This window comes from Capsicum annuum, chromosome 4, assembly GCF_002878395.1.
Source record: "Capsicum annuum cultivar UCD-10X-F1 chromosome 4, UCD10Xv1.1, whole genome shotgun sequence".
NCBI lineage: Eukaryota > Viridiplantae > Streptophyta > Magnoliopsida > Solanales > Solanaceae > Capsicum > Capsicum annuum.
This window is the reverse complement of record NC_061114.1, coordinates 224,740,951-224,765,406: the sequence shown is the minus strand read 5'-3', so window position 1 is coordinate 224,765,406 and position 24,456 is coordinate 224,740,951. Positions and strand designations below refer to the sequence as shown.

General features: G+C 35.8%; 2 protein-coding genes and 1 pseudogene across 2 annotated transcripts; all 3 read right to left on the bottom strand.

The window, feature by feature from the left end:
• Positions 1-9,617: 9,617 nt before the first annotated feature.
• LOC124898096 (cytochrome P450 82A3-like) lies at positions 9,618-10,870 on the bottom strand. The gene is made up of 3 exons (XM_047411721.1): positions 10,851-10,870; positions 10,144-10,512; positions 9,618-9,879 (listed from the first exon to the last, which is right to left on the bottom strand). The coding sequence occupies exons 1-3, from the start codon at positions 10,868-10,870 to the stop codon at positions 9,618-9,620; spliced, it is 651 nt and encodes a 216-aa protein (XP_047267677.1).
• Positions 10,871-12,308: 1,438 nt separating this feature from the next.
• Positions 12,309-14,920, bottom strand: LOC107867090 (annotated as a pseudogene).
• Positions 14,921-16,087: 1,167 nt separating this feature from the next.
• Positions 16,088-16,423, bottom strand: LOC124898095 (cytochrome P450 82A3-like). The gene has a single exon (XM_047411720.1). The coding sequence runs from the start codon at positions 16,421-16,423 to the stop codon at positions 16,088-16,090; it is 336 nt and encodes a 111-aa protein (XP_047267676.1).
• Positions 16,424-24,456: the final 8,033 nt, after the last annotated feature.

Sequence of the window (24,456 nt, the reverse complement as noted above, 5' to 3'; positions counted from 1 at the left end):
ATATAGTCTCAGTTATAGTCTCAAATTCAGTTATATAGTCTTAGATTTGTTTGACAAAAGCATACAAATATCAGTATTTTGTCAATATTTTAATTTACAGGTTTTACTCAGTCTATGTTATATGTTTGGTCATGCATTCCCAGTGTCCACAGGTTTTCACATATCTTCAATATTTACAGACTGTCATGCATACTCGGTATTTACAGATTTCTTCATACTTTCATTATCTACAGATTTCATGTTCTCTACTTAGTAATCTATGTTTTACATATATAGTCAGTTAGTTATTATTATTCCTATTCATGAAACCATGCATATCAGCCTGCCTCATTTAGCATACCAGTACATTCAAAGTACTGATCGCATACCTTCCTTTTGCGCTATGATATATTATATCATAGGTGCTGACACTCAGTTCTCGAATCGCACTTAGTCCCTCAGATCATCAGCAGTACAGTAGCAGTGGTGAGTTCTCGTCATCCGAGGTAGATTATATTACTTCATGTCTTTACCTCAGTTGTTAGTAGAGTTAGTTGGGGGCCTGTCCCATCAACTCACAGTATTCAGTTTAAAGACTTTTCAGACACTATAGTTAGCTATTCAGATTATTCAGATTTCAATATTATGTCAGATTCATAATTCAGTAGTCGTTTCATTATTAAAACCTTATGGCATTTTAGTTATTCTTTTGCATTCATGATTATATTATTTAGTGCTCATAGTAGGTACCAGCTCATGGGTTAGCTTGTGGTCCCTCGGGACCGTAAGCACCGTGTAACGACTAGGGGGTAGTCTCAGGTTATTACATAGGATGAACCAATTGGCATAGCTGAGATCTTTGGGATGTAAAACCTCAAAGATACACCACTTGAGGTTCTCATTTGATAAGGGAAAATAAGCTAAAACCGAAACTACACTAAAGAAAGAGATGAAGTAGAGATGATGACATAAGATGCAAAGACAACACACGAATTTGTGAATCAAAACACAATCAAATGCAATAAAAAAAGGATAGTAGTGAAACATAAACCTTTACAAAATGTAGGTGTAACACCCTGTACTTTTGGGCTAAAGTTTTAACCATCGTTCCTATGCGTATAGTCCCGAACCCAATGATTCTTTGTTAATACATGTGTGATGATCAATCCTATAGTGTGTGAATACCTTTGAATATAAATTGAGGTCACAAGAATCCCCTAACTCTAGGACGAGTTGAAAAACTATTTCATCGATTGAGTTTTAGTGGGCACTCCAATTTGGGTCAACTTTTATCGACTATAACTTGTTGTATACAATAAATTAAAAGGCCTACTATATATAGAATGAAAGGTCTTCAAAGTATCTTTCCAATGGTACCAATCTCGCCTAATTCGATAGTCAAGCTAAAAGTTATGACTTTGCAAAGTGGAGTATTTTCCATCCAATCTGGTTTAATCTACTTTGCATCTGCTCCAACAGATTGGGAGCAGATTGGGAGCAGTTCAGGGGTAGAATACACTGGTTTAATCTTCCTTGCATCTGCTTCAGCAGACGGGGAGCAGACTGGGCCCAGTTTGGCCACAGATCAGGGTCAACTTCCATCGAGTATAACTTTCTATATATAACAAACTGGGAGGCCTGCTATATATCAAATGAAAGGTCTTTGACTCCTCTTTTAAACGCAACTAATTTAGTCCAAATCCAACATTTAAACAAAAATTTATGCCTAATTTACTTCATCATATCAGTCTATCAACTGAGGGACTGTTGTGAGCTTTTTTGTTTCCTAGGGAGTATTTTAGTCTTTTCCCTCATCTTACCTCATCCATAACATGAAATTAAATTGTGATTTGAGAAAAATACATCCAAAACCACTCAAATCCTCTCAATTTCAAATGCTAATACTTTCCCCAAAGATCAAGAAATCAAGCCTTTAGTCCAAGATTTCCAAGAAACAAATCAAGATCCAAGTTCTACTCTTTAAACTAAGTAATCTAAGGTACGTGGGGTTTTACTAAAACTACTTGGGCATAATAAATTGTTTCAACAACGTTTAGCATTGTGAGATTTTGAAATCTTAAAGGGGTTTTGGAATTTACATTGAAATCTGTGTTATGAATTCTTTAGTGACATTATGGTTTTGGTCTTTAGGCCTTTTCCCCCAAATTGATTTGAAATCTTATATATATATGTATGTGGTTAAAGTTGATAATTGAATTGAGAGCATAACTATTTATGCTCCATCTCATGTTGTGATACCTCTTGATTTTTAGAATGTTATTTAGAAGTATGATTTTATATGTTCATGACTATTGTTGAATGAGGTAAACTTGATCTTTAAATTGATGAGAGGGGTTTTGTATATTGATAAATGTTGAACTCATAGTGAAAAATTGCATGGTTTGCTATAAATGCATGACCACCATATGGTTGCTGAAATGATCGAATGGAATGATATTTTTTTTATAGTTTGATAAGTGTATTGAAGTATAAATTTTCTTGAATTTTTGAAATATGGTGGTCTAAATTTTATGTTTTAAAAGAAGAAATTGTGATGTGATTTTTATGGCCCAAAAACATGACTTGTAAGTCTTGGTATGAAGATACCAATTCAGATAATGTCATAGTAGCACATAATAGAACAGAATGTGGATTTTCTTCAGATTTTCATATTTTGAACTTAGAATGACACGTGTCCAGAAATGGCTAAAAATGGGCATAAAGTGATGTTAGGTAGTTACTCGAAGAATGCACCAGTCCAGAAAATTCATTATCTGAAACCATATTTTGCCAATACGGAATTATTATGTCCCCTAGAGGGATTATATGCTGGCCTAGTTCCCTATGGCATATCAGAATCAGAAACTCCAACTCTTGTGGCAAACTTGGGTTGGGGGCTTGGCCGTCGAGTTAAGGAAGGACTCCATATAGCCCGTGGGGTTGTAGAATTATAGGGTGGACCACCTAACTCAGAAGTAATACAAAGATCAGAACTGCATTGATAAGAATGTTTTATGAACATCAAAGAATTGCCCATGAGATTTAAACTCTATCATGCATGATGTTTTCATGACTTTCTCTCATCTATTTTATATATAAATGCATTATTTTGGATTTCTCTGCATACCAGTACAATTGTATTGACCCCCCCATATTTCAGGATCTGAGGCTCAGTCTAGAGGTCTCGCTAAGCCTTAGAGTTATCTGGACAGAATTGAAGAGTGCAATGGTGAGCCTTCTTTATTTTGGAAGGCATATTTTCTTTTTAGACATTGGTTATTTATTTTGGTTTAGGTCCATTGGGGGCTTTGTCCCAGATTTCAGACAGTTTTATTGATTTTCGTATGTACTAGAGATTTCACAGACTGAAATAGACCTTGTTTAGATGTTGATAGATTTCTTTCCAGTATTGTAAAATTGAATTTAGAGTATGACCATGATTCCGTTTATTTCATTTCCACATTCTTTTCTTTACTATTGAGAATTGTGCATGATTACCAGAAATAGAAGAGCGCCCAACCTCAATGGTTTAGGATGCTCATCACGGCTAGGGCCCCGGCTCGGGTCGTAATAGTAGCAACAAAGGTGTGTATCAAACACAACAACCCTCTACAATCCACAAAGGCAACACCACACTCTTATATTGACACAAAAGGGACTCGAAGCACCCCAAAGCACCAACGTTTCTAAGTCGGATTGTCAATTCAAGTGAATCCACACTCAAGTTAACCTTAGTTATAATGACTTTTCCAAGTCCTACACTACAATGACTTTTCCAAGCCCTACACTAAAGCACTCTCTCTTAAGAGAAGAAAGTGTTCTTCAATATCATTCAACAACTAATGAGAAATAAGCTAAGAAAGTCTATTTATATCTTATTACATAAAAGACCAAAATACCCATAATGAAAAGTGGCTCCTATGGAGTATAAAGAAATGGCACAAAAAGACTATTGCACCCTTAATGAAGGGCGGCTATAGAGTGTCTCTTGAGCATGTGAATTCCCTAAAACACCCTTAATGAAGGTGTTCTTCAATGCTCTAAAGATGTGGCTTCAAAACGTAGGATCCCTTAGAACTCTCGGGTAGGTATCAAGGCAAGCTCCCAAGCAACCTTCCACACACAAAATTGTTTTTTGGTGTGCTCAAAACGGGTCCTCCATGCATATTCTTGTGTCCTTGAGGTGACCAAGTCTTGAGGTTTTAAGTGTTGGCCTTCAATAATGTCTTCAAAATCTAGGATGGCTATTTGGTTTGTATCATCCTCCTTTTCTTGAAAAGGATTCGACCTCAAATCTACACCTTGCAAAACTAAAAAGAGAAAAAACACGCACAAAATCTTCATGGCATGAGGGTTAGGGTTAGTACAACAAAGAACATCATCATGACAAGGTGGTACACACTTGAAATATAGTCACAAATGCTTTGCTTTAATCATGAAAAGTTTAGTCCAATTGTCACAAAGGATTTGACTAAGGGAAGCACCAAAAGGTAAGGAAACCACAAAGGTCATAATGGCTTCACTAGAGACAAAAGGTAAGATTACCTTTACCTTAGGAACTATAAGACACAATTGCTTCATCACCTCCTTAAAAGACCACATCAAGGGTGGTGCCTCAATTGAAATTAAAGTTCACGAAGAACATATAGCAATGTCACTCGAACAAGTGGACCAACCAACAATTATCCTACCCCCACATACGACCATTCCACAACTATCATGGAAGTAATCATAAGAAAAGAGGTAGTATAGAAAGGAATCGAATGTAAAGGTATCGTCTAAGGTGCTATTATCCATGAGAATGCCATCTGGCTCACAAGACTTAGCTCGGGATGTGCACAAGGACAAAAACAAAGTATTTAAGCACATACAGATTCTTCCTTTGAGGCAATTCATGCCAACATATGATGTAGATTCAAAAAGATCATGAATATCATCATATGCATAAAGGTAATGAAGAAAGATACTAAGGACACTTTTTTCTTCAAAGATGTATTCATAAATAAGAACACACAAAGAGAGAAAAAAGATATTATAAGCATGCAGTATTTCTCTTTTTCCAATAACTTCCCGAGGAAAGGTATTCCATCAAGAAAGCCATGCAATTAGGGAGATTAGAGAAACTACTATGCAATAAATCAATCCAAGACGAGTAGTTTTCCCAAGAACTTTGTTTCCCTCTACTAATGATGTCAAACATGCTCCCAAGAGTCCCACAAGATACTTCAAATTGTCCAAGCCTATGAAGGTGACAAGAAGTCTTAACATCCTTGGACTCTTCCACAAACAAGAATTAAACTTGGCATCTACTAGTTGGGATTCATGCAACTTAAACACAAGTGTGTCAAAAAGGGATGCACATTTAGTAGCATTACCCCAAGGAGACAATGACACTTTTACTCTCGGGTTTTCAAGAATGACAATTTGTTTGTCATGTATACCAAGCAACAAGTTGGGTGCGCCAACGTCACCATTTTCATATTTGGCATCTGGGTCAAATGGAAAGAGTAGCCATAGACACGAATCTAGAAAACACTCCCATTCCCCATAGGCTTCACTCGAACTACAAGATATACTCTCTGAAATAGCATACATAACGTCAAAAGCAAATAAAAAGTAGAGAAAGGTATCACTAAAGTCAAATTCAACTAAGGTGTCCTCATGTATGTACTCACTACTAGTTTCAACATCATCACCATGAGTACTCTCAACAGTAAGGTCACACATAGTAGAGGAAGTAATTTCCTAACAATGAACACCTTCCCTTTCTATGGAAGTACCCTCAAATAGACACATACCACTACCAAAGTCCAAGGAATTATTACTTAAGTCTTCACAAAAAGCAAGAAATTCATCCTCATAGTCATCAAACATTGGTGGGGTGTCATACAAAGGATCACAACCACAATCAATTTTCAAGGAACAATCACTTAATGGGTTTCTTAAGGATTCAAGAAAATCAAAATTATCCTCACTCAATTGATTATCCCTTTCCAAGACCTCACATTCCTTTTCCTTAAGAGTACTCTCATCTTCCAAGAAGAGATTTCCATCTTTAGGAGGAATATTGTCGTACCATAATGGGTTAGCATATAGGTTATACCTTTCAAGACAAGCTATACCTTTAACTTTATTCTCACCACTAGGTTCATTAGGAGTGAACTCATCATCTTCAAACAAGATATTGTCCTTAAAGAGAGAAGGATCTATCCATGAAGAGGATAAAGAACATGCAAATCCATTATCTAAAAGATCATTATCAAGTATCAAAGATGTTTCAAGCATATGATTATTCCTATGAGCAAAACTGAGAGTAGAACATTCACTAGAGGTCATGATAAAGGGGTCACTCCTATTCATTTGATCAACATTTTCAACATCATCACTCACTTGAGATCCATTAAACACATCACACACATCCTTAAGTGGTGGGCAAATTTCACACATAAGTTGATCAACAAAATTCCCATGAGATGATGTGCTATCATTCAACACATTGGCTTCAACACTAGGTGGACATAAATTGATCTTACAAAAAGAGTCAATTAGGTCATCAATAGGATCAACTATTGTATCCACACTCACAACATGTGCATTATCATCAAGGAGCAAAGAATCAATAGATGATGTACTATAATTCAACACAATGGCTTCAACACTAGGTGGACTTAAATTGATCTTACAAGAAGAGTCAATTTGGTTATTAATAGGATCAACTAGTGTATTCACACTCACAACAAGTACATCATCAATAAGAGGAAAAGAATCAATAGACTCACAAATAGGTATGCTACTACTCACACTCAATGAGTTGCTAGCCACACAATCACCATTCACATGCACAAAAGTGTAAGAGTTAGCTATTTTACCTTGAGGTTCTTGAGTATATTCTTCTTCACCTTGTCATGTGTCATGAAAACCCACTTGTTCCTTTGGGATGCTCTCATCACAAGGTGTTTGGACAAGAGGAATTAGATTATTTGGGAAAAGTTTGGATATCAATTGGCGTATCTTTTCAATGTGCCGTTTGATACCTTTACAATTGGCATTGAAGCTATCACAATGGTCATTGAAGCGATCAAACGTGACATTGAAATTATTGGCAGCCATGATACCTAAAAGAAAAGACAACAACAAACAAACAACAAACTAGTTAGCTCAAATTAGCCTCACCACACTCGCACACTTTTGCTTACCTCACACTTGACTTCACAAGTATTGAAAATCGGTTTGTACTTCGTGAGTGATTGAGGGATGAGTCTACTTTTGCTTGAAATAGATTTTCGTTTGAGTTGACTCAAAGAAAATTTGATTTTGGATTTGAACCAACAAAACACAATGAATCACATAACGAGAAAAACACACAAGGAACGTAAACACGAAAGAAAAGGACTCTAAACTAACTCACAACCTAGTAGATAGTTACTGGTTTGCCAATTAGTGATAGAATCAACTAAATACAACTAAGAAACAAGGATTAGAAACCAAGAAATCAAAATTTGAGCTAAAAATTTAGTGGTACAAAGGTGATGATGTGGCAGCTTGTGGTTGGATGAAAATTTTACAAATTTTTTTTGTTCTTCACTTTGTGTTTCGGCCAATCTTCAACCTAGAAAGAGGAGGATCGGTTTTGGGGGAAAAATGCAAGGTTTGACGCCTTTTTCAAGCTCCAAATAAGTTTAAATTTAATTGGTACCCCCTAGTACTTTCAATTGTACTTGCACTTGTACTTGATTATTCCTTCTTTTTTGTTGTTGTTTTTTTTCTTTTGGATGACTAGAAAGGTGCTTGAAAATTTCCTTGAACAAGTACATCTCCTTCCTCCTTTTTCAAGATCAAACACCCCTTTTTGAATATTCTTCTCCAACAAGATATGAAGAAGAGAAAGAACAACAAGAATATTCAAGTGTTGACCAACGTTTAAACACTAGACATATGACCTCCAAATTTGAAATTTCTTGAAGATCCAAGGTCACTTTACCAAACCAAATACAAATATCATGAAATCAGCCTCAAAACGTCATAACCACAATGAGCAAAATGAGATTCACCTTCAAATAGCTTCAAACACAAGCTCAACAATGGTGGATGGTTAAGTCCTAAAATTCTGCCCAAACACAAAAATAGGTTAACAAATTTTTTGTGATATTTTCGATTTTCTACACTCCTTTTTATTGATTTTCTTCAAGGTAACAACAATTCATGACTTAGAGTTGTAGGAACAACTGTAAAACGTGGTTGTTGATACCAAATGATAAAGGAAAAAACAAGCTAAAACCAAAACTACACTAAAGAAAGAGATGAAGTAGAGATGATGACACAAGATGCAAAGACAACACACGGATTTGTGAATCAAAACACAATCAAATGCATAAAATAGAAAGGATAGTAGTGAGACATAAAACTTTACAAAATATAGGAACCAAAGTGTGTATCAAACACCAAAACCCTCTACAATCCACAAAGGCAACACCACACTCTTACGTTGACACAAAAGGGACTCGAAGCACCCCAAAGCACCAACGTTTTCTAAGCCAGATTGTCAACTCAAGTGAATCCACACTCAAGTTAACCCTAGTTACAATGACTTTTCCAAGCCATACACTAAAGCACTCTCTCTTAAGAGAAGAAAATGTTCTTCAATATCATTCAACAATTAATTAGATATAAGCCTTAGGAAGTCTATTTATATCTTATTACATAAAAGACCAAAATACCCTTAATGAAAAGGGGCCCCTATGGAGTGTAAAAAAAGGCACAAAAAGACTATTGCATCCTTAATGAAGGACGGCTATGGAGTGTCTCTTGAGCATGTGAATTTCCTAAAACACCCTTAATGAAGGTGTTCTTCAATGCTCCAAGGCCGTGGCTTCAAAACGTGGGATCCCTTAGGACTCTCGGGTAGGCATCAAGGCAAGCTCCCAAGCAACCTTCCACACACATTATTGCTTTTTGGTGAGCTCAAAACGGGTCCTCCATGCATATTCTTGTGCATGTCCTCGAGGTGACCAAGTCTTGAATCTTTAGGTGTTGGCCTCCAATAATGTCTTCAAAAGCTAGGATGGCCATTTGGTTTGTATCATCATTGCTCCAACGTCGTCCCCGGATTTGTACAATTAGATATGTATAAATTATCATCAACTCAAAAATATGTCATTTTCCAATGTATATTATTTAAGTGCTCGATTTCAATTTTATCGAGTATTTCCTTGGATGGTCATCCAAGATATGGATATTATTCCGTAAAATATTTTTCTATCGTTTTACAAAATAAAGCCATCCAGCTATATATATTCATATCTCCTGCATAATAACCAGCCATAAACTCTATTGCTTTCCACCCCTCTTTTCCTTGAAAGTGTTTATAAACTGGTATGATTTAGGAGAGTAAATGACATAGTCGTGCGTCAAAATAAAATAAAATGACATAGTCAAAAACTTAAAGGAACTGAACCAAAAAAAAGGGGGGTGGGGCGAGGGGGGAGGGGTGGGTGGGTGGGTTGAGAGTTGAGACAGATATACTTGAACCAAAGGTCTCTTATATATATTATTTTCAAATATGTTATTTATAAATGAAAAAATCTTTTGTAAAACAGGCATAAAACGAGACATAACATTGTGACTATTGAGCAGCAATTTCATTCGTAAATATTAGAATCCAAACGTGGAGTAACGTGAACTTCGAATGGAGAAGCCTTATGAGTTGTCAGTCCAAAGCTCTCACTCATGTCAACTGATTCATTTGAAAGTCTCTTAATTTCAAACCCTTGTAGCAACACAGCTAACGCATAGTGCATAACTTGAAGGGCCAAAGAAACTCCAGGACACATTCGTCTTCCGCTACCAAATGGAATCAACTCAAAGTGATTACCTCTTACCTCAACATCCTTGTGCGTCGTTCAGTGGCGGAGCATAATGTTCATTAAGGGGGTTTGAAAGTGCACATACAAACTAGTCGAAGGGGGTTCAACATATACTAAATATACATAAAAAATAATTTTAACCGTGTATAAATAGTGGAAAACAAGCTAAAACCGAAACTACACTAAAGAAAGAGATAAAGTAGAGATGATGACCCAAGATGCAAAGACAACACACGGATTTGTGAATCAAAAAGGGGGTTCGGACCCCTGGATATATGCTACATCTGCCACCGGCATCGTTAGGAACCTCTCTGGCTTAAACTCATGTGGATTTGGCCATATTTTAGGATCGTGATGAAACTTCCATACATTCACGAATAAGCGAGTCCCTTTTGTTATATCATAGCCACTAACAACACAATCCTCAATCGATTCGTGGGAAACCAAGAGCAGTGTAGGTGAATATAAGCGTAACAATTCATTAACAATAGCATAAAGATAAACTAAGTTCTTGATGTCTGATTCTTGGACCCATCTACTCTTGCCAACATGAGTGTCTAACTCACCTTGGGCTTTTTTTAGTGATTGGTAGTTGTTTAGGAGTAAAGATAAAATCCAGGTTAGAGTTAAGTGGGTGGTGTCTACACCTGCTGCCGCCTGCCAACATAACCTACCAATATAAAGCCAAAAATTTCAGCAGTTCATATCACAAGATATGAACATAATGAATCAAAAAATAATAATCCTATGTCCAAACTATTTCTCAACACCACTTTCTATATCTAGTAATTTTTCAATTTGAATATTTCACAATAACAAGACATATCTGAGATACCACTAGATTTGAAGGACATTTTATTACATGCATCTTGCACATATATAAATTATCATCACAAGATTCAAAAGATTTACGAAGACGACTAACATGCAAGGGAGGGATTGTAAGTCATGTGCACTAAACAAATTTTACAAGAAGAGCAGTTTTATTACATTTGACATTTAAATTACCAAACTAGTTGTTCTTTCATAATTTTTCTATTCGAGTTAGCTTGCGTGTATGTCAACTAATTTCACGGTTACCTGCTATCTTTATTAGCACAACTATCAGGTAACTCTATCCACGAAAGCTTGGACAAATTATTGGGGATGGATGGATGAAGTGGAAGCTCGCGTCGGGGGTGTTGTGTGATAAGAAGGTGCCGCCCAAGATGAAAGGCAAATTCTACAGGGTGGTAGTCCGTCCGGCCATGTTGTATGGAGCGGAGTGTTGGCCAGTTAAGAACTCCCACATCCAAAAAATGAAGGTGGCAGAAATGCGGATGTTGCGCTGGATGTGTGGGCTGACTAGAGGGGATAGAGTTCGGAATGAGACTATCCGGGAGAAGGTTGGTGTGACTCCAGTGGAGTGCAAGATGCGGGAAGCCCGATTGAGATGGTTCGGTCACGTGAAGAGGAGGGGCATGGATGCCCCGGTTCGTAGGTGTGAGAGGCTAGCGTTGGATGGTTTTAGGCGGGGTAGGGGTAGGCCGAAGAAGTACTGGGGTGAGGTGATTAGGTGGGACATGGAGCAGTTACAGCTCACCGAGGACATGACCCTAGATAGGAAGGTCTGGAGGACGCGAATTAGGGCAGAAGACTAGGGCCGGTTTGGGTCGCTAGTGTAGGGAATTACTTGGTGGGGGTTTTATTCTTGTTATGATTCCATGTTCCAGGTTATTACGAATCTGTGTGCTTTCCTCTGTTTTCTAATACTTATGGATGCCGTATTTATGTTATGTAATCTAGTTCTGTGCTTTACTATGAGTTTGTGTGGTATCTCGTGACTTGAGCCGGGGGTCTATCGGAAACAGCCTTTCTACTTCTTTAGAGGTAGAGGTATGGACTGCGTACATCTTACCCCCCAGACCCCACTAGGTGGGAATACACTGGGTTTGTTGTTGTTGTTGGGAATATAGAAAGCCAAAATTACATGTATACTTCCTCCGTTCCATTTTACCCGTCCTAAATTTCTTAATTTGATGTCCCATTTTACTTATTCTTTTTTACTTATCAAGACAAGACAATTTTTTTTTTCATGTTTATCCTCTGCATTAATTATTTTTTCTTCAAATTAAAATATAAACATTATTTAATAGGGGTACTATGATAAACTAGCTATGTTATTAATTATTTTTCTTAATCAATGTGCAATCTCAATTTGAGACTGGTAAAATGGGATGGAGGGAGTAATTTGTATTCAATTAACAAAGAATGAAAATTGCATTAAGGTACTCAAAAGTCACAACATGTTTTTTCAGTTTTTGACTAAGGGGGACATGATTTCCAATAGAAAGTGATCTATTTGGTTTTAGTTGTTATTTTACTAGACTTGTTTCTCTTTCTATAGTGGAGATACTCACACATAATGATAGATCATGTCCATTTTAAGTTCTCTTTCTATATATTATTTTCAGGAATCTTTATATGTAAACATAATAATCATCTGCAAACATACATAAAACTAAACATAACATTGTAACTATTGAATAATTATACTTAATTATAACCTTACTTTACTAGAAAAGATCATTATTTAATTCATAAAGATTAGAATCCAAGCGTGGAGCAAGGTGAACTTCAAGTGGAGAAGCTTTGAGAATTGTCAATCCAAAACTCTCACTCATATCAATTGGTTCATCTGAAGGTCTTGTAATTTTAAACCCCTGCAGTAGCACAGCCATCACATATTGCACAACTTGAAGGCCCAAAGAAACTCCAGGGCACATTCTTCTTCCGCTACCAAACGGAATCAACTCAAAGTGATTCCCTCTTACATTGACATCCTTATGAGTCTTCAAGAACCTATCTGGCTTAAACTCCTGTGGATTTGGCCCAATATCCGGATCATAATGAATTTTCCATATGTTCACTAGTAAGCGAGTGCCTTTTGGTATATCGTAGCCACCAACAACACAATCCTCAATCGACTCATGGGGTAGCATGAGTGGTGCGGCTGGATATAAACGCAACGATTCGTTAACAATAGCTTGAAGATAAACTTAGTTCTTGAGGTCCGATTCTTGGACCCATCTGTTCTTGCCAACATGAATGTCTAGCTCATCTTGGGCCTTTTTGAGGGCTTCGTAGTTGTTTAGGAGTAAAGATAGAGTCCATGTTCGAGTTACAATTGTAGTATCAGTACCTGCTGATTGCATAGCCTGCCAAGCCCGAAAGTTGCAGCAATTAACTCCACATTCCACAATATATAATAAGAAGTATAAATAAAATTGGTCTAAGTTATATTCACTGACATTCTAAATCAGGGAAAGATATACAGATTATGTACATATTCGGCACAAGTAAGCAGTTTTAGCCCAAATCATATATGTGCGTTGAGAAATTTACTAAACATATACATAATTAACAAACTGTGAAACCACCAGCAAAAATGGGTTATTGGTTGAATGACGTATAAATAATGTTCATCGACCACTTTCCTACCATGTCTTTGACCAATGGAGTTTCAAATTCAAAATGTGAAGTTTCATGATAATGAGTATTGACCAGAAAGTCTACCCATGACTTTTGAAATTCCATGATAATGATCATTTTTCAACGACATGGATCGATAAAATAGTTAGTTGCGAATTAAGCAGCCAGATAAGTCAGAAATAGCCAATTTTCAATCCATGTAATTGAAAAATTAATTACAATAGTTGAATTTCACAATGAGATGTTAGCACGGTCTATTTTCAAAGACGGGTGAAACGTGATCAATGACTGTTATTTTCTAAGGCAAGTGAAGGATTCACAGAAATCATAAGCTTCGAATCCTGAATATTTTACCACAATTGTAAATGATGTTTATAAGATCAGTTAACTAAAAACGTACCATACAAGTAGCTTTGATAATGGCATCAGCATCAAAACCATAAAGATCTTTGTCTTCACAAATGGACAATATGACATCCATGAAATCTTCATCTCCTGATTTACTTCCCTTTAATTTCCTCTTTGTTTTGTGCTCTGCTAACCAATCTTCAAGAATAATATCTATTTCTTTAGCAGTTTCTTTCATGGCCACCAATATCCAACCATCTTAGATAAGGTAAAAAATCAGCCACAACAGAGGCCCCCAATAATTCAAAAAATCTTCTGATTGCTTTGTGAGCCTTACTCCGTTGTTCATCTTCCTTATCTGTTGCATAGGTGGATCTAACATTTAAGTTTTAGGGTTTAAATTTATTTTATATCAGATCACATTTAAGTAATTTCAAGTAAATCTATTTAATAAGCATTAATAAGTCATCTGCTGTGAACAGCTAATCACAAAATTATTTATAACTAAAATTAAGTACCTGTGTATTGTACTCCAAATAGCATCTTCACTATGGTGTTCATAGTTAAGTTCCCAAACCATTCCTTCATCTCCATCTTCACAACGTCATTTAAACTACTACTCTTATTCTTCAAACAATATTTATATGTCTCTTTTACAGCTGATTTTACTTCAAATTCTCGAACATGGCTAAACATGTCAATTCACCGAGCTGAAAGGAACTCAATTGTGACAATTTTCCTTATCTCCCGCCGGTATGGTCCATAAGGTCCAAGCCCAAACATGGCATAATTGTAGCCTAAGATCTCTGAAGCTATGGATTTTGGCCGATTTGCAAAGGCCATATCGTTTGTGGTGAAACATTCTCTGGCTATTATGTGATCACTCACGATTACAACTTGATTTACACCCAACTTTAATCGAAAAATCGGCCCGTATTTATCAGCCATATGACCAAAAATTTTGTGTGGCATTTGAGATCCATTGAGGAGGTGGAGATGGCCGATAATCAGCCATGCTCCGCCAACTTCAGGTACCTTTCTACTCCATCTTTTAGCTGAGAAAAATAGTTTGTGAAGAAAGAAGAAAAGAAGAAAGGAGATAGCTAGTGTAAGGACAACCAGAAAGAAATCCATGGCTACAATCAACTTGTTGTAAGAGCTCACTTGTGCCTATATATAAATGTGGCAAAAATCCATGAGCGAAGATCGCCCTGTATACAGGCAGCTCTTTCTTTTCCTTTTCTCAATCTCACGTTCTCTCTCTTCTTCAATTACTCTTATAAGAATTAAAAAACTGTGTAATTATTAAATAATACTACTAAAATTGACAAGATGACAGGAGGAGGATGGCCCACACGTTTCCTACATATAGAATGAAAACACTCTGACTGCCTGCTAACCATTTACCTTAGTCCTCAAACTTCAAACCGTTTTTTTGGGTCATGTACTTAGTTAACTGAAATTGTGTCATAGTTATCTCTACCTTTCCTAGCTCTTACTATAGTCAACCTCTCGCACCTTCTAATAGGCGCATTTGTTCACCTCCTCTTCACATGCACATGTCCAAACCATCCAAAACTCACTTCCCCATCTTATCCACAATGGAGGCAGCTCCCCCCTTGCCTCTTATAGCTTTCGTTTCTAATTATATCCCTCCTAGTATGCCCACACAATCATCTAAGCATCATCATCTCTGGTACCCCTATCTTCTGAATTGTGCGGTCTTGACTATCAATGCTCTACCCCGTTTAGTACTGTCAGTCTAATCACCATTCTATAGAACTTACCTTTAAATTAATCTTAAATACACATTTGCAGAACTTATAAGTTGGACAGTCAACAATAGCCACATTCATGAGATAAAGATAACAAAGATAAAAATGCCCAAATAAGTGTGTGGACATACTAAAGTCAATCATCCAAAATGTCACGATCGCATTCTAATCAAACTGCGTTAAGGTTTAGACTAAAATTGATTGACTGTATCTGACTTTATAGATGCATAAATTTTGTCAAAATTTTCAATCATACACATACATGTGTTTGTATACTAGTGGGAGAAAAATGACCTAATATAGGATGAAAATGATTCCCACCATATGTTCCAATGATGGTGCCTTTAAAGACTTCAAAAACTTCTTATTGATACACAAAATATTGTAAGGAAAATGACATTTTGATACCTCATAATTTTTGAGAGTTGGAGTTGAAGTTGTGTTTGGCCATGAATATAAATTAAAGTTGTTTTTTGAAATTTTGTGAGAGAAATATGAGTGAAAAAATTGTTTTACTTATTTTCACTTTTCCAAGTATAATTTTGAAATTTATATTTAGAATTTTCATGGCCAAGCACATCTTGTTTTCACTTTTTTTCACTAAAATAAATAATTTTTCAAAAAAAGAAAATAACTTTCATGGCCAAACCGCTACTTAATACCTGTGTATTGTACTCCAAATAGCATCTTCACCATAGTGTTTATAATTAAATTCCCAAACCATTCCTTCAACTCCATCTTCACAGCACCATTTAAATTACTACTCTTATTCTTCAACCAGTAATCATAAATCTCTTTAACAACTGATTTTACTTCTAATACTCGAATGTGGCCAAACATGTGAATTCTCTGAGCTGAAAGGAATTCAATGGTGACTATCTTCCTCATCTCACGCCAGTATGGTCCATAATGTCCAAACGCAAACATGGCATTATTATAGCATAACATCTCTGAAGCTATATTTGTAGGCCCATTCGCAAAGGCCATATCGTCTGTTGTGAAGCATTCTTTGGCTATTTTGTGATCTCTGATTTACTCCCAGCTTTAATTGGAAAATAGGCCCATATTTATCTGCCATATGTAATTTGAGGTCCATTGAGGAGGTGGAGATGACCGATGATTGGCCATGCTCCTGCAGCTTCAGGTACATTTCTACTCTGCCTTTTAGACGACAATAATAGTTTGTGAAGAAAGATGAAAAGAAGTAAGGAGATAGTGTAAGGACAACCAGAGAGAAATCCACGTGTTACAACCCCAGGCTACCCCCTAGTCGCGACAATGGTGCTTACAGTCACAAGTGACCACAAGCTAACCCATAAGTTGGTACCTGCTGTGAGTACTGAGTAAACTGATAATAAACAACATATGGGGAAAAACAACTGATAATGCCATAAGGTTTTAAATACTGAAAGTGTAACTGAATCTGCAAGTCTGGAAACATGTGTGAAAATACTGAAATCCGGCTAATAGCACTGATAAACTAACTGACTGTCTGAATGTCTAAAAAGCCTCTAAAACTGACTGATTGTGGAGTTGATGGGACAAACCTCCAACTAACTCCAACTGACTGAAATAGAGGAATACTGAAATAACTGAATGAATGATAAGACTTGTCCTCGAAAGATGAGGACTTACTACTGCTGTTGCTGCTGTAATGCTGAATTATCTAAGTGCGGTCAGGAAACTGTGTATCTGAACCTATGATATAAGACATCATAGCGCGAAGAAAGTATGCGTTCAGTACTTTGAATGTACTGGTGTATGAGATGAGGTTAGGTTGAAATGCATGGGTTAACTGTGCATGAGATAATGACTGACTGAATAGCATGAAATAATTGAGTATGCATGCATGAAATAACTAAGCAAAACGCATAAAAGCTGTAAAATCTAAGAATGCATGACCAAGCATATATTATTTCTAAGAAAATCTGTAAGCTGAAATACTGAAATTTGATAACTAAATAACTGGTATTCTGTATGCTGTGGTCAAGAAAATCTGAACCTAATTCTGTACTGAATACTGAACTAAGACTATGGGAGGTTTCATCTAACCGATATGCCCCAGGTCCAAACTGTACCTTAGTTGGAAGAGCGTCAGTACCGTGCCATGGGTACTAACACATGGTTGTGTGGATCCACTCAGCTAGTGTTCTGAAGGACCAGGGTGTCAAGCCTAATTGACGGGTGACCAATAAGAGGAAGTCAAGCCTAACTGACGAGTGACTCCTCAGAGGAAGCAAGCCTCAACTGACGGGTGACTCCGTATATCCTACACTGGCTACGTCATTCTGAAATATAGGGACTGCTACTAATGACTTTGCCTAACTGATGGGGAAGCCTCCATTCCTGTATTTAATCAGTGCTAAATCCTACTCTCAACTGACCTGACACTGATTACTGGGCTGAACTAAGCTTAACTGATCAAGCAACTAATTATAAAGAACTGACTGAATGATAATGCTCGTGCTGTATCTAAATTCATTCTGAAGATACTGAAATTATGTAAACAAACAGGTATCTGATGTTCATAACCCTCCAGCACTAAATGAAACTAACAATAAGGACATGAAACTTTAAAAAACCATAATAAAGGATCATTGTTCAAAACCCAACATTTAGACATTTCATTAATTACACGGGAGTCATGAATTTAAGCATGGGAATGGGTAAAGCATGTGATTAAAAACATAGTTACAATACTAAAACCATGGATTAGGAATTTAACTTGGGGATTTAGAAAATCATATAAGGGCTTATTCCATCGAAAAACACTTGTAACATAACTTGAAATCAAAATCAATAACAACTTCATGGAGACAATTCATTATAAACATGTAAAAAATCATAATTTGATATCAAAAGGGGATTCTTGGACTCCATGGGAGAAAAGAGCCCATGGATGAACATCACACATACCTTAAATCCTTAAGCTTGAAAGAGAAACACAACCTTGATGCTTTTCTTGAAAGTTCTTGAATTTGGGAACTTGATTTCTTGAAGAAAAAGGAATGGAATTGATGAACTTGGAGGATGATTAGGATTTGTTTTTTTAGAGAAAATTGAAGAACATGGGAAAATAATGCCCTAACCGACATTTTAATTCCTTTTTTACGAATTGGATTGGGGAAAAATGACTCAATTGCCCCTTAGAGAATTAAATTCGCAACTGGAATGCGGATTAAAGGTCCACCATGATGTAATACCCCGTAAGTTTTTAAATCCAGCTTAACCCTTGTACTTGCACAAGAAGCTTAGAACCTGAAAATAAGACTAAGTGTTAAGGGACTTGGTCACTTTTGACTCCCTTTAACTTCAAGAATTTTTAAGTTGACTTTTCCAACCCCGAGATGTAAGTGTATGAGTTGATTCATGTTCAAGGGTCTAAATAGCATATCTCGAGTAAGTTTTGGATTTTTCGGGCGAGGTTTTGACCATGTTTGGATTTTCAAAATAGCAAGTCACTATGATTTCACTTGTCGTGGTGACTATAATGATGGGAGGTCCATCGCGTCGAGGTGAGTAGCAAATTAGCAATTGTCTGATTCTAGTAAACCATCGCATCACGGTGGAAATAGCGATGAAAGCCTCATCGCTTCGCGGTGAAGCCCAAAACAGCAATTGTCAAAATCCGGTAACTCACTCTGATTATATCGCGTCGCGGTGAGTATAGCGATGGGGTAGTAACCGCATTGCGGTGAAGGTCGAATCAGGTTTCCAATTATGAATTAAAATTTCCAAGGGCATTTAGGTCCTTTCCCTTCACCCTATTCAGTCAAAACACGGGATTAATCATCAATTAAGGCATTATATGCCGTATTTTCACTATTTCTCTTCAAAATAAATCCTAGCCATTACCCAAATTCATCTAGTTCAACCATTAATTCCTAGAGAAAGCTTAAGAATTCAAGTTTCTCTACCCAATAACGATAAAGAACTACAATTTTCTTGCAAGGTTAAAACCCTAAGGTATGTTAAATGTTCATCCATGGAGTCCAAGAATCAGTTTTCAAGTTTAAAGATTTGATCTTTACCTGTATTTATGAATTATATCCATGAATTTTAACTTGATATCAAATTTACATGTGTTTTTCGTTGGAATTAGTTCTTGCCATGTTCGAAGAATGATAATTTCATGCTAATTCCTTAACCCTGATTTTTGTATTGAATTTATGCTACCATCACATGTTTTAACCATCACCATGCTTTAATTCTGTGACTCCCATGTGTTTGATGAAATGTTTCACAGATGAATTTTGAACAATGACTATTTATGATGTCCTCCAAGTTGTATTATAGTTTCAAATGCTCTCATGTGTTCTTATTGATATTGCTATCGAGTCCTGAGTAATGATTACTCAAAAACTTAGTTGTTTACTTAATTTCAGTACTTTCAGAATGGTTTCGTATACATATTAGAGCATTATCAGTTTAGTCAGTATATCATGTTAGTAAGCTCAGTTCAGTTCAGTAATTAGAGTCAGTTCAGTTGGGAGTAGAATTTAGCACCGAGCAAACCCAGGGATAAGGGGATCACCTGCTAGTTGAGGGTGCACCTTTAGTAGCAGTCCCTGCATTCCTGAACTATGTAGCCAGCATAGATTGAGATGTTAACCTGCCAGTTGAGGGTTGACACAAATCTCATTAGGGCCCTGCCAGTTGAGGGTGCTCCTTAGTCCTTCAGAACAACACTTTAGTGGATCCACACAACTAGTGTTAGTACCCGTGGCACAGTACTAACATCCTTCCAAATGGGATCACAGGTTGGACCCTAATTTGCTTATTTTGGGGCATGTTGGTTAGATGATAGCTCCCACAGTTTCAGTCCTGTACTCAATTTTAGGCTTGCTTGATCATGGCATACAGTCACTAGTTATACAGTATTAGTAGTTCAGTATTTTAATTTAAAGATTATTTCAGTATCATGTCATATGCTTGGTCATGCATTCTCAGATTTTATAGATTACATGTGTACTATATATCAGTTATCTCATGCCATATATATAGTCAGTTATTATTCATGCACATGAGCCCATGCATATCAGCCTAACCCCATTTAGCATACCAGTACATTCAAAGTACTGACTGCATACTCATTTCCTGCGCTATGATGTCTAATATCATAGTTTGGATGCTCAAGTAATCAACTGCACCTAGACCTCCCAGCGCATCTAGCAGCAGTAGCAGTGGTGATTCCTCATGTTTTAAGGACTGTTTATGTTTATTTCAGTTCAGTTCAATAGTCAGTCGGAGTTAGTTGGGGACTTGTCCCATCAACTCCACAGTCACATGTGATGTTTAAATATTTTGGTGGTTATTAACATGATTCTTAAATGAAAGGTTTGTGGATATGATATGACTTGCAAGTTTAGGTATGACGATACCTATTATGAAATGCCCTTAGAATGACAGTAAATAATGTTATAAACATGATTTTAAGGAACTAAAAATGGGCTTAAAGAGAGTTAGATGGCCATCTGAAAAAGGCACGAGTTTAGATAGCTCGTAGTTCGAAACTATATTTTGCCAATGTGGGTTTCATGATATGTATGCCAGTAAGGAGGCATATATTTTTCATAATAAGTATGTTAGTAAGGAGGCATATATTTTTCATGATATATATGTCAATAAGGAGGCATACTTTTCATAACATGGTGTGTCAGTAAGGAGACATGCCTTGTTTTATTACAGACCCCAACTCTTGTGGCAAACTTGAATTGGGGGATTGACCACCGAGTTAAGGGAGGATTCCATATAGCCCGTGGAATTGTAGAAATATAGAGTGTACCATCTAGCTCATAAGTATGGAAAGATTTGAGTCAATGATTACAAGAAAATGTTTTGAAGCATATCAAATTATGCCCATGTGTTTTCATTTACCTTATGCGAAATTGCATTATGAAATGTTCTCACTTATGTTGTATAAAAATATATGTTTTATTTTTGAATTGTTCTACATACCAGTACTTTGTCTTCCGAAAATCAAGAGATAATTTCTACTCCCTCGTTTTTATATTATTGACACTCTTGCTAAAAGTTTTTGATTCATTTTAGTTGTTCAAGTTCTAAAATTAAGAGAATTTTATTGTATTTTTTTTTTCAATATTATCCCTATCATTAAATGACTATGTAAAGTGTATATAATTAAATTTATATTTTCAATACATAATTTGTAGGGTTACTTTAATAAAATAAACATCTATTAAATATTTTCTTAAAGGGAATACCTAGTCAATAAGGGCCAACTAAAACGAAATTGAGTGAGTATTTTACTTTTATTATTAAATACGATTCATTTATCAGTAAAGTATAATTTATAGGAGTGATATAATGATATAAACAAGTAAACGATGGGGGGCGGATTAGGGAAAAGGATCAAATATACCATTGAACTATCAGAAATGACTCTTTTATGTCATCACTTTTTGGCTCATTCATGTCATCTCTGTTACAAAATCAGTTCATCCATGCCTTTACTTTTTAATGGTAGGTTTTCAAAAATAGTTTTGTCATGTGTCGTTTTATTAGAGGTTCATATCATTAATTAAAATAAGAAAAAAGACTCAAATATGTTATTGAACTATCAGAAATAACTTATTTATGCCACCGTTGTTATAAAATCAGCTCATCCATGTGATTACTTATTAATGGTGAGTTTTCAAAAAATAGTTTTTTTTCACGTGACCTTTTATTAGAGGTTCACTTCATTAATTAAAATAAATCTATATTAATTCCAAAATATCTGAAATTAGTTAGTATCGAGATTATTTGTCCCACCATTTATATCATAGTGATGAAATAAGTTATCCAATATAAATGACGGAATAATTGGAATAGCGGACTTCTTTTAAGCTGTTATTTAGAAATGATTTTTCAACAATGTATGCTCTCCAAAATCGTGATGGGAGGATTGAGAAGTTCTATTGGTACGCCTCCTTCTTTTTCTTGCTTTCCTTAATAGTTCATTGACTTCTTTTCTTGCAATTTCGAAGTATAGGAGTCATTGTAATTAAAACTAATCAGTTACTATAGGATTAAAAAAATACTATAGGATAGAACTTTTGAGGCTTTTGTAGCCGGGGCCTAGGGCGTGGCACGCACCCGATACTATAGCTAGTACGGGCGAACGTTCTGGCATATCATCCGAGCATACTTTTATTTCAAATGGAAAAAGAAACAGAAGTAACATGGAATTCAATTATGATTTTCTAAAGAGATAAAACTTCACCCAATATGGTTAATACCGCATAATGTTCCACAATACCAATAGTTATGATAAATGAAGAATGGAAATTACAAAGTTTATTTGACAACTACGCCAGTCTGTGAAGCCTGTAAGAGGTACCAATACTGAAACGAAAGAAAATATATAATAACCGCATGTCGTCTAGCGTCCTGGTGGGAAAGAGGCTCACCAATAACAAAAGATAGAAATCCTAATGAGATGCCTGACCGCAAACTTGAGCGCTAGAACCTACATCATGAAACGATGTAGTGCCAAAGGCGGTCAATACGTGGAATGTATTGGTATGTAAAATCATTTCAAGAGGATAGTAGAGCAAGAGATAATAAATGACTACAAAAATTCAAATTTAAAAGTAAGTTAAGTCAATCAGAAAGGAATAAGAATATAAACTAAACTTATAATTGACTAAGGTAAGTTTATTTCCTTTGATTATTTGTGTGAGGAAGTAGTGAACCATCATAAACCACCATGTGAGCGCATGGAGTCTGATCTCGGCCCGATCAGCTAAGCCGTCCTATACTTTGCCGGGCGTAGGACGTGACATGACATGATTTGCTAGCAAGTATCCATGGTTAGCCCCCTTTTGGGACACATGATAAAAAGAGTCATCCACTTGTGGAATAATCTCTATCCTATGTCGGCAAACATAGTTTCGGGCATTTGTTGTTTAAACCTATGCCTTCACGGTCAGCTAACTCACTCCCTTATGCTCATAACATTATCTTACTTAGTTTGTACTTGATTCTCAACCATTCTCTCTTGTTTCTTAGAAGTTGTGATTGAGAGAAAAGGAATGTCGGCTGCTGAACTTATGAAGACTAATAAAAGAACAGCTACTACTGGAAAGCTTTTTTTTTTTTTAAGAAAAAAGGGCTGACGGAGGAAAAAGAACCATTTATTGGAAAGTAAAAGTAACATGCTTTTGTGCTGGAAACCAATGAATAATAAATAAATAATTTTTTTTTTAATTAATTGGGATAAGAAGAGGATTGTGTGATGTTACAAAACCATAACATTTATAATGATTTAGAATCAACAAGAAATAACCAAACGATATACACTGATCACTATTTTTCTGATTAAAAAAATAATTATTGTTGTAGAAAAAAAATACTTTAATGGGTGTGGATTGAGTTTATTTTAATGAATCGATTCTTTTTAATGGGTCTAAGATATTTTGAAATTAATATTGATTTATTTTAATTAATGACGTATACCTCTAATAAAAGGCCACATAACAAAGTTGTTTTTAAAAACACGTCTTTAAAAAGCAATTTCATAGATAAGCTGATTTTACAACGGCGATGACACAAATTAGCCGAACTTTTAACTAATGGCATAAATGAGTCATTTCTGATAGTTCAATGGTATATTTGAGCATTTTTCTTTAAAATATTTTTGGCTCATTTAATTAATGACGTGGACAAATCATTATTGATCACGTGAAATGATTTTGCCAAAAACCACCAAACTAGACTGTTAAAAAAAAGGAAAATTACCCGGATTAGCCATTATTAGGCTTTTATTACCACTTAAAGTCTAATTTTTAATTAATTACAATTCATAACCCCCTCTTGCCTATTAATTCTTCCTAATTATAATTCATAGTCTTTCTCATGTATTTTCTCTCTTTTTCTATTTTCTATTATTCTCTTCTGTTTTTTATGTTTTCCAGTTTTCTTTTTCTTTTTTTGTTGCTTTCTCTTTACTTTTTATCTTTTCACCTTTTTCTTTTTTCTTTTTACTTTTTATTCATTTTTTCTTTTTCTTTTTTTTT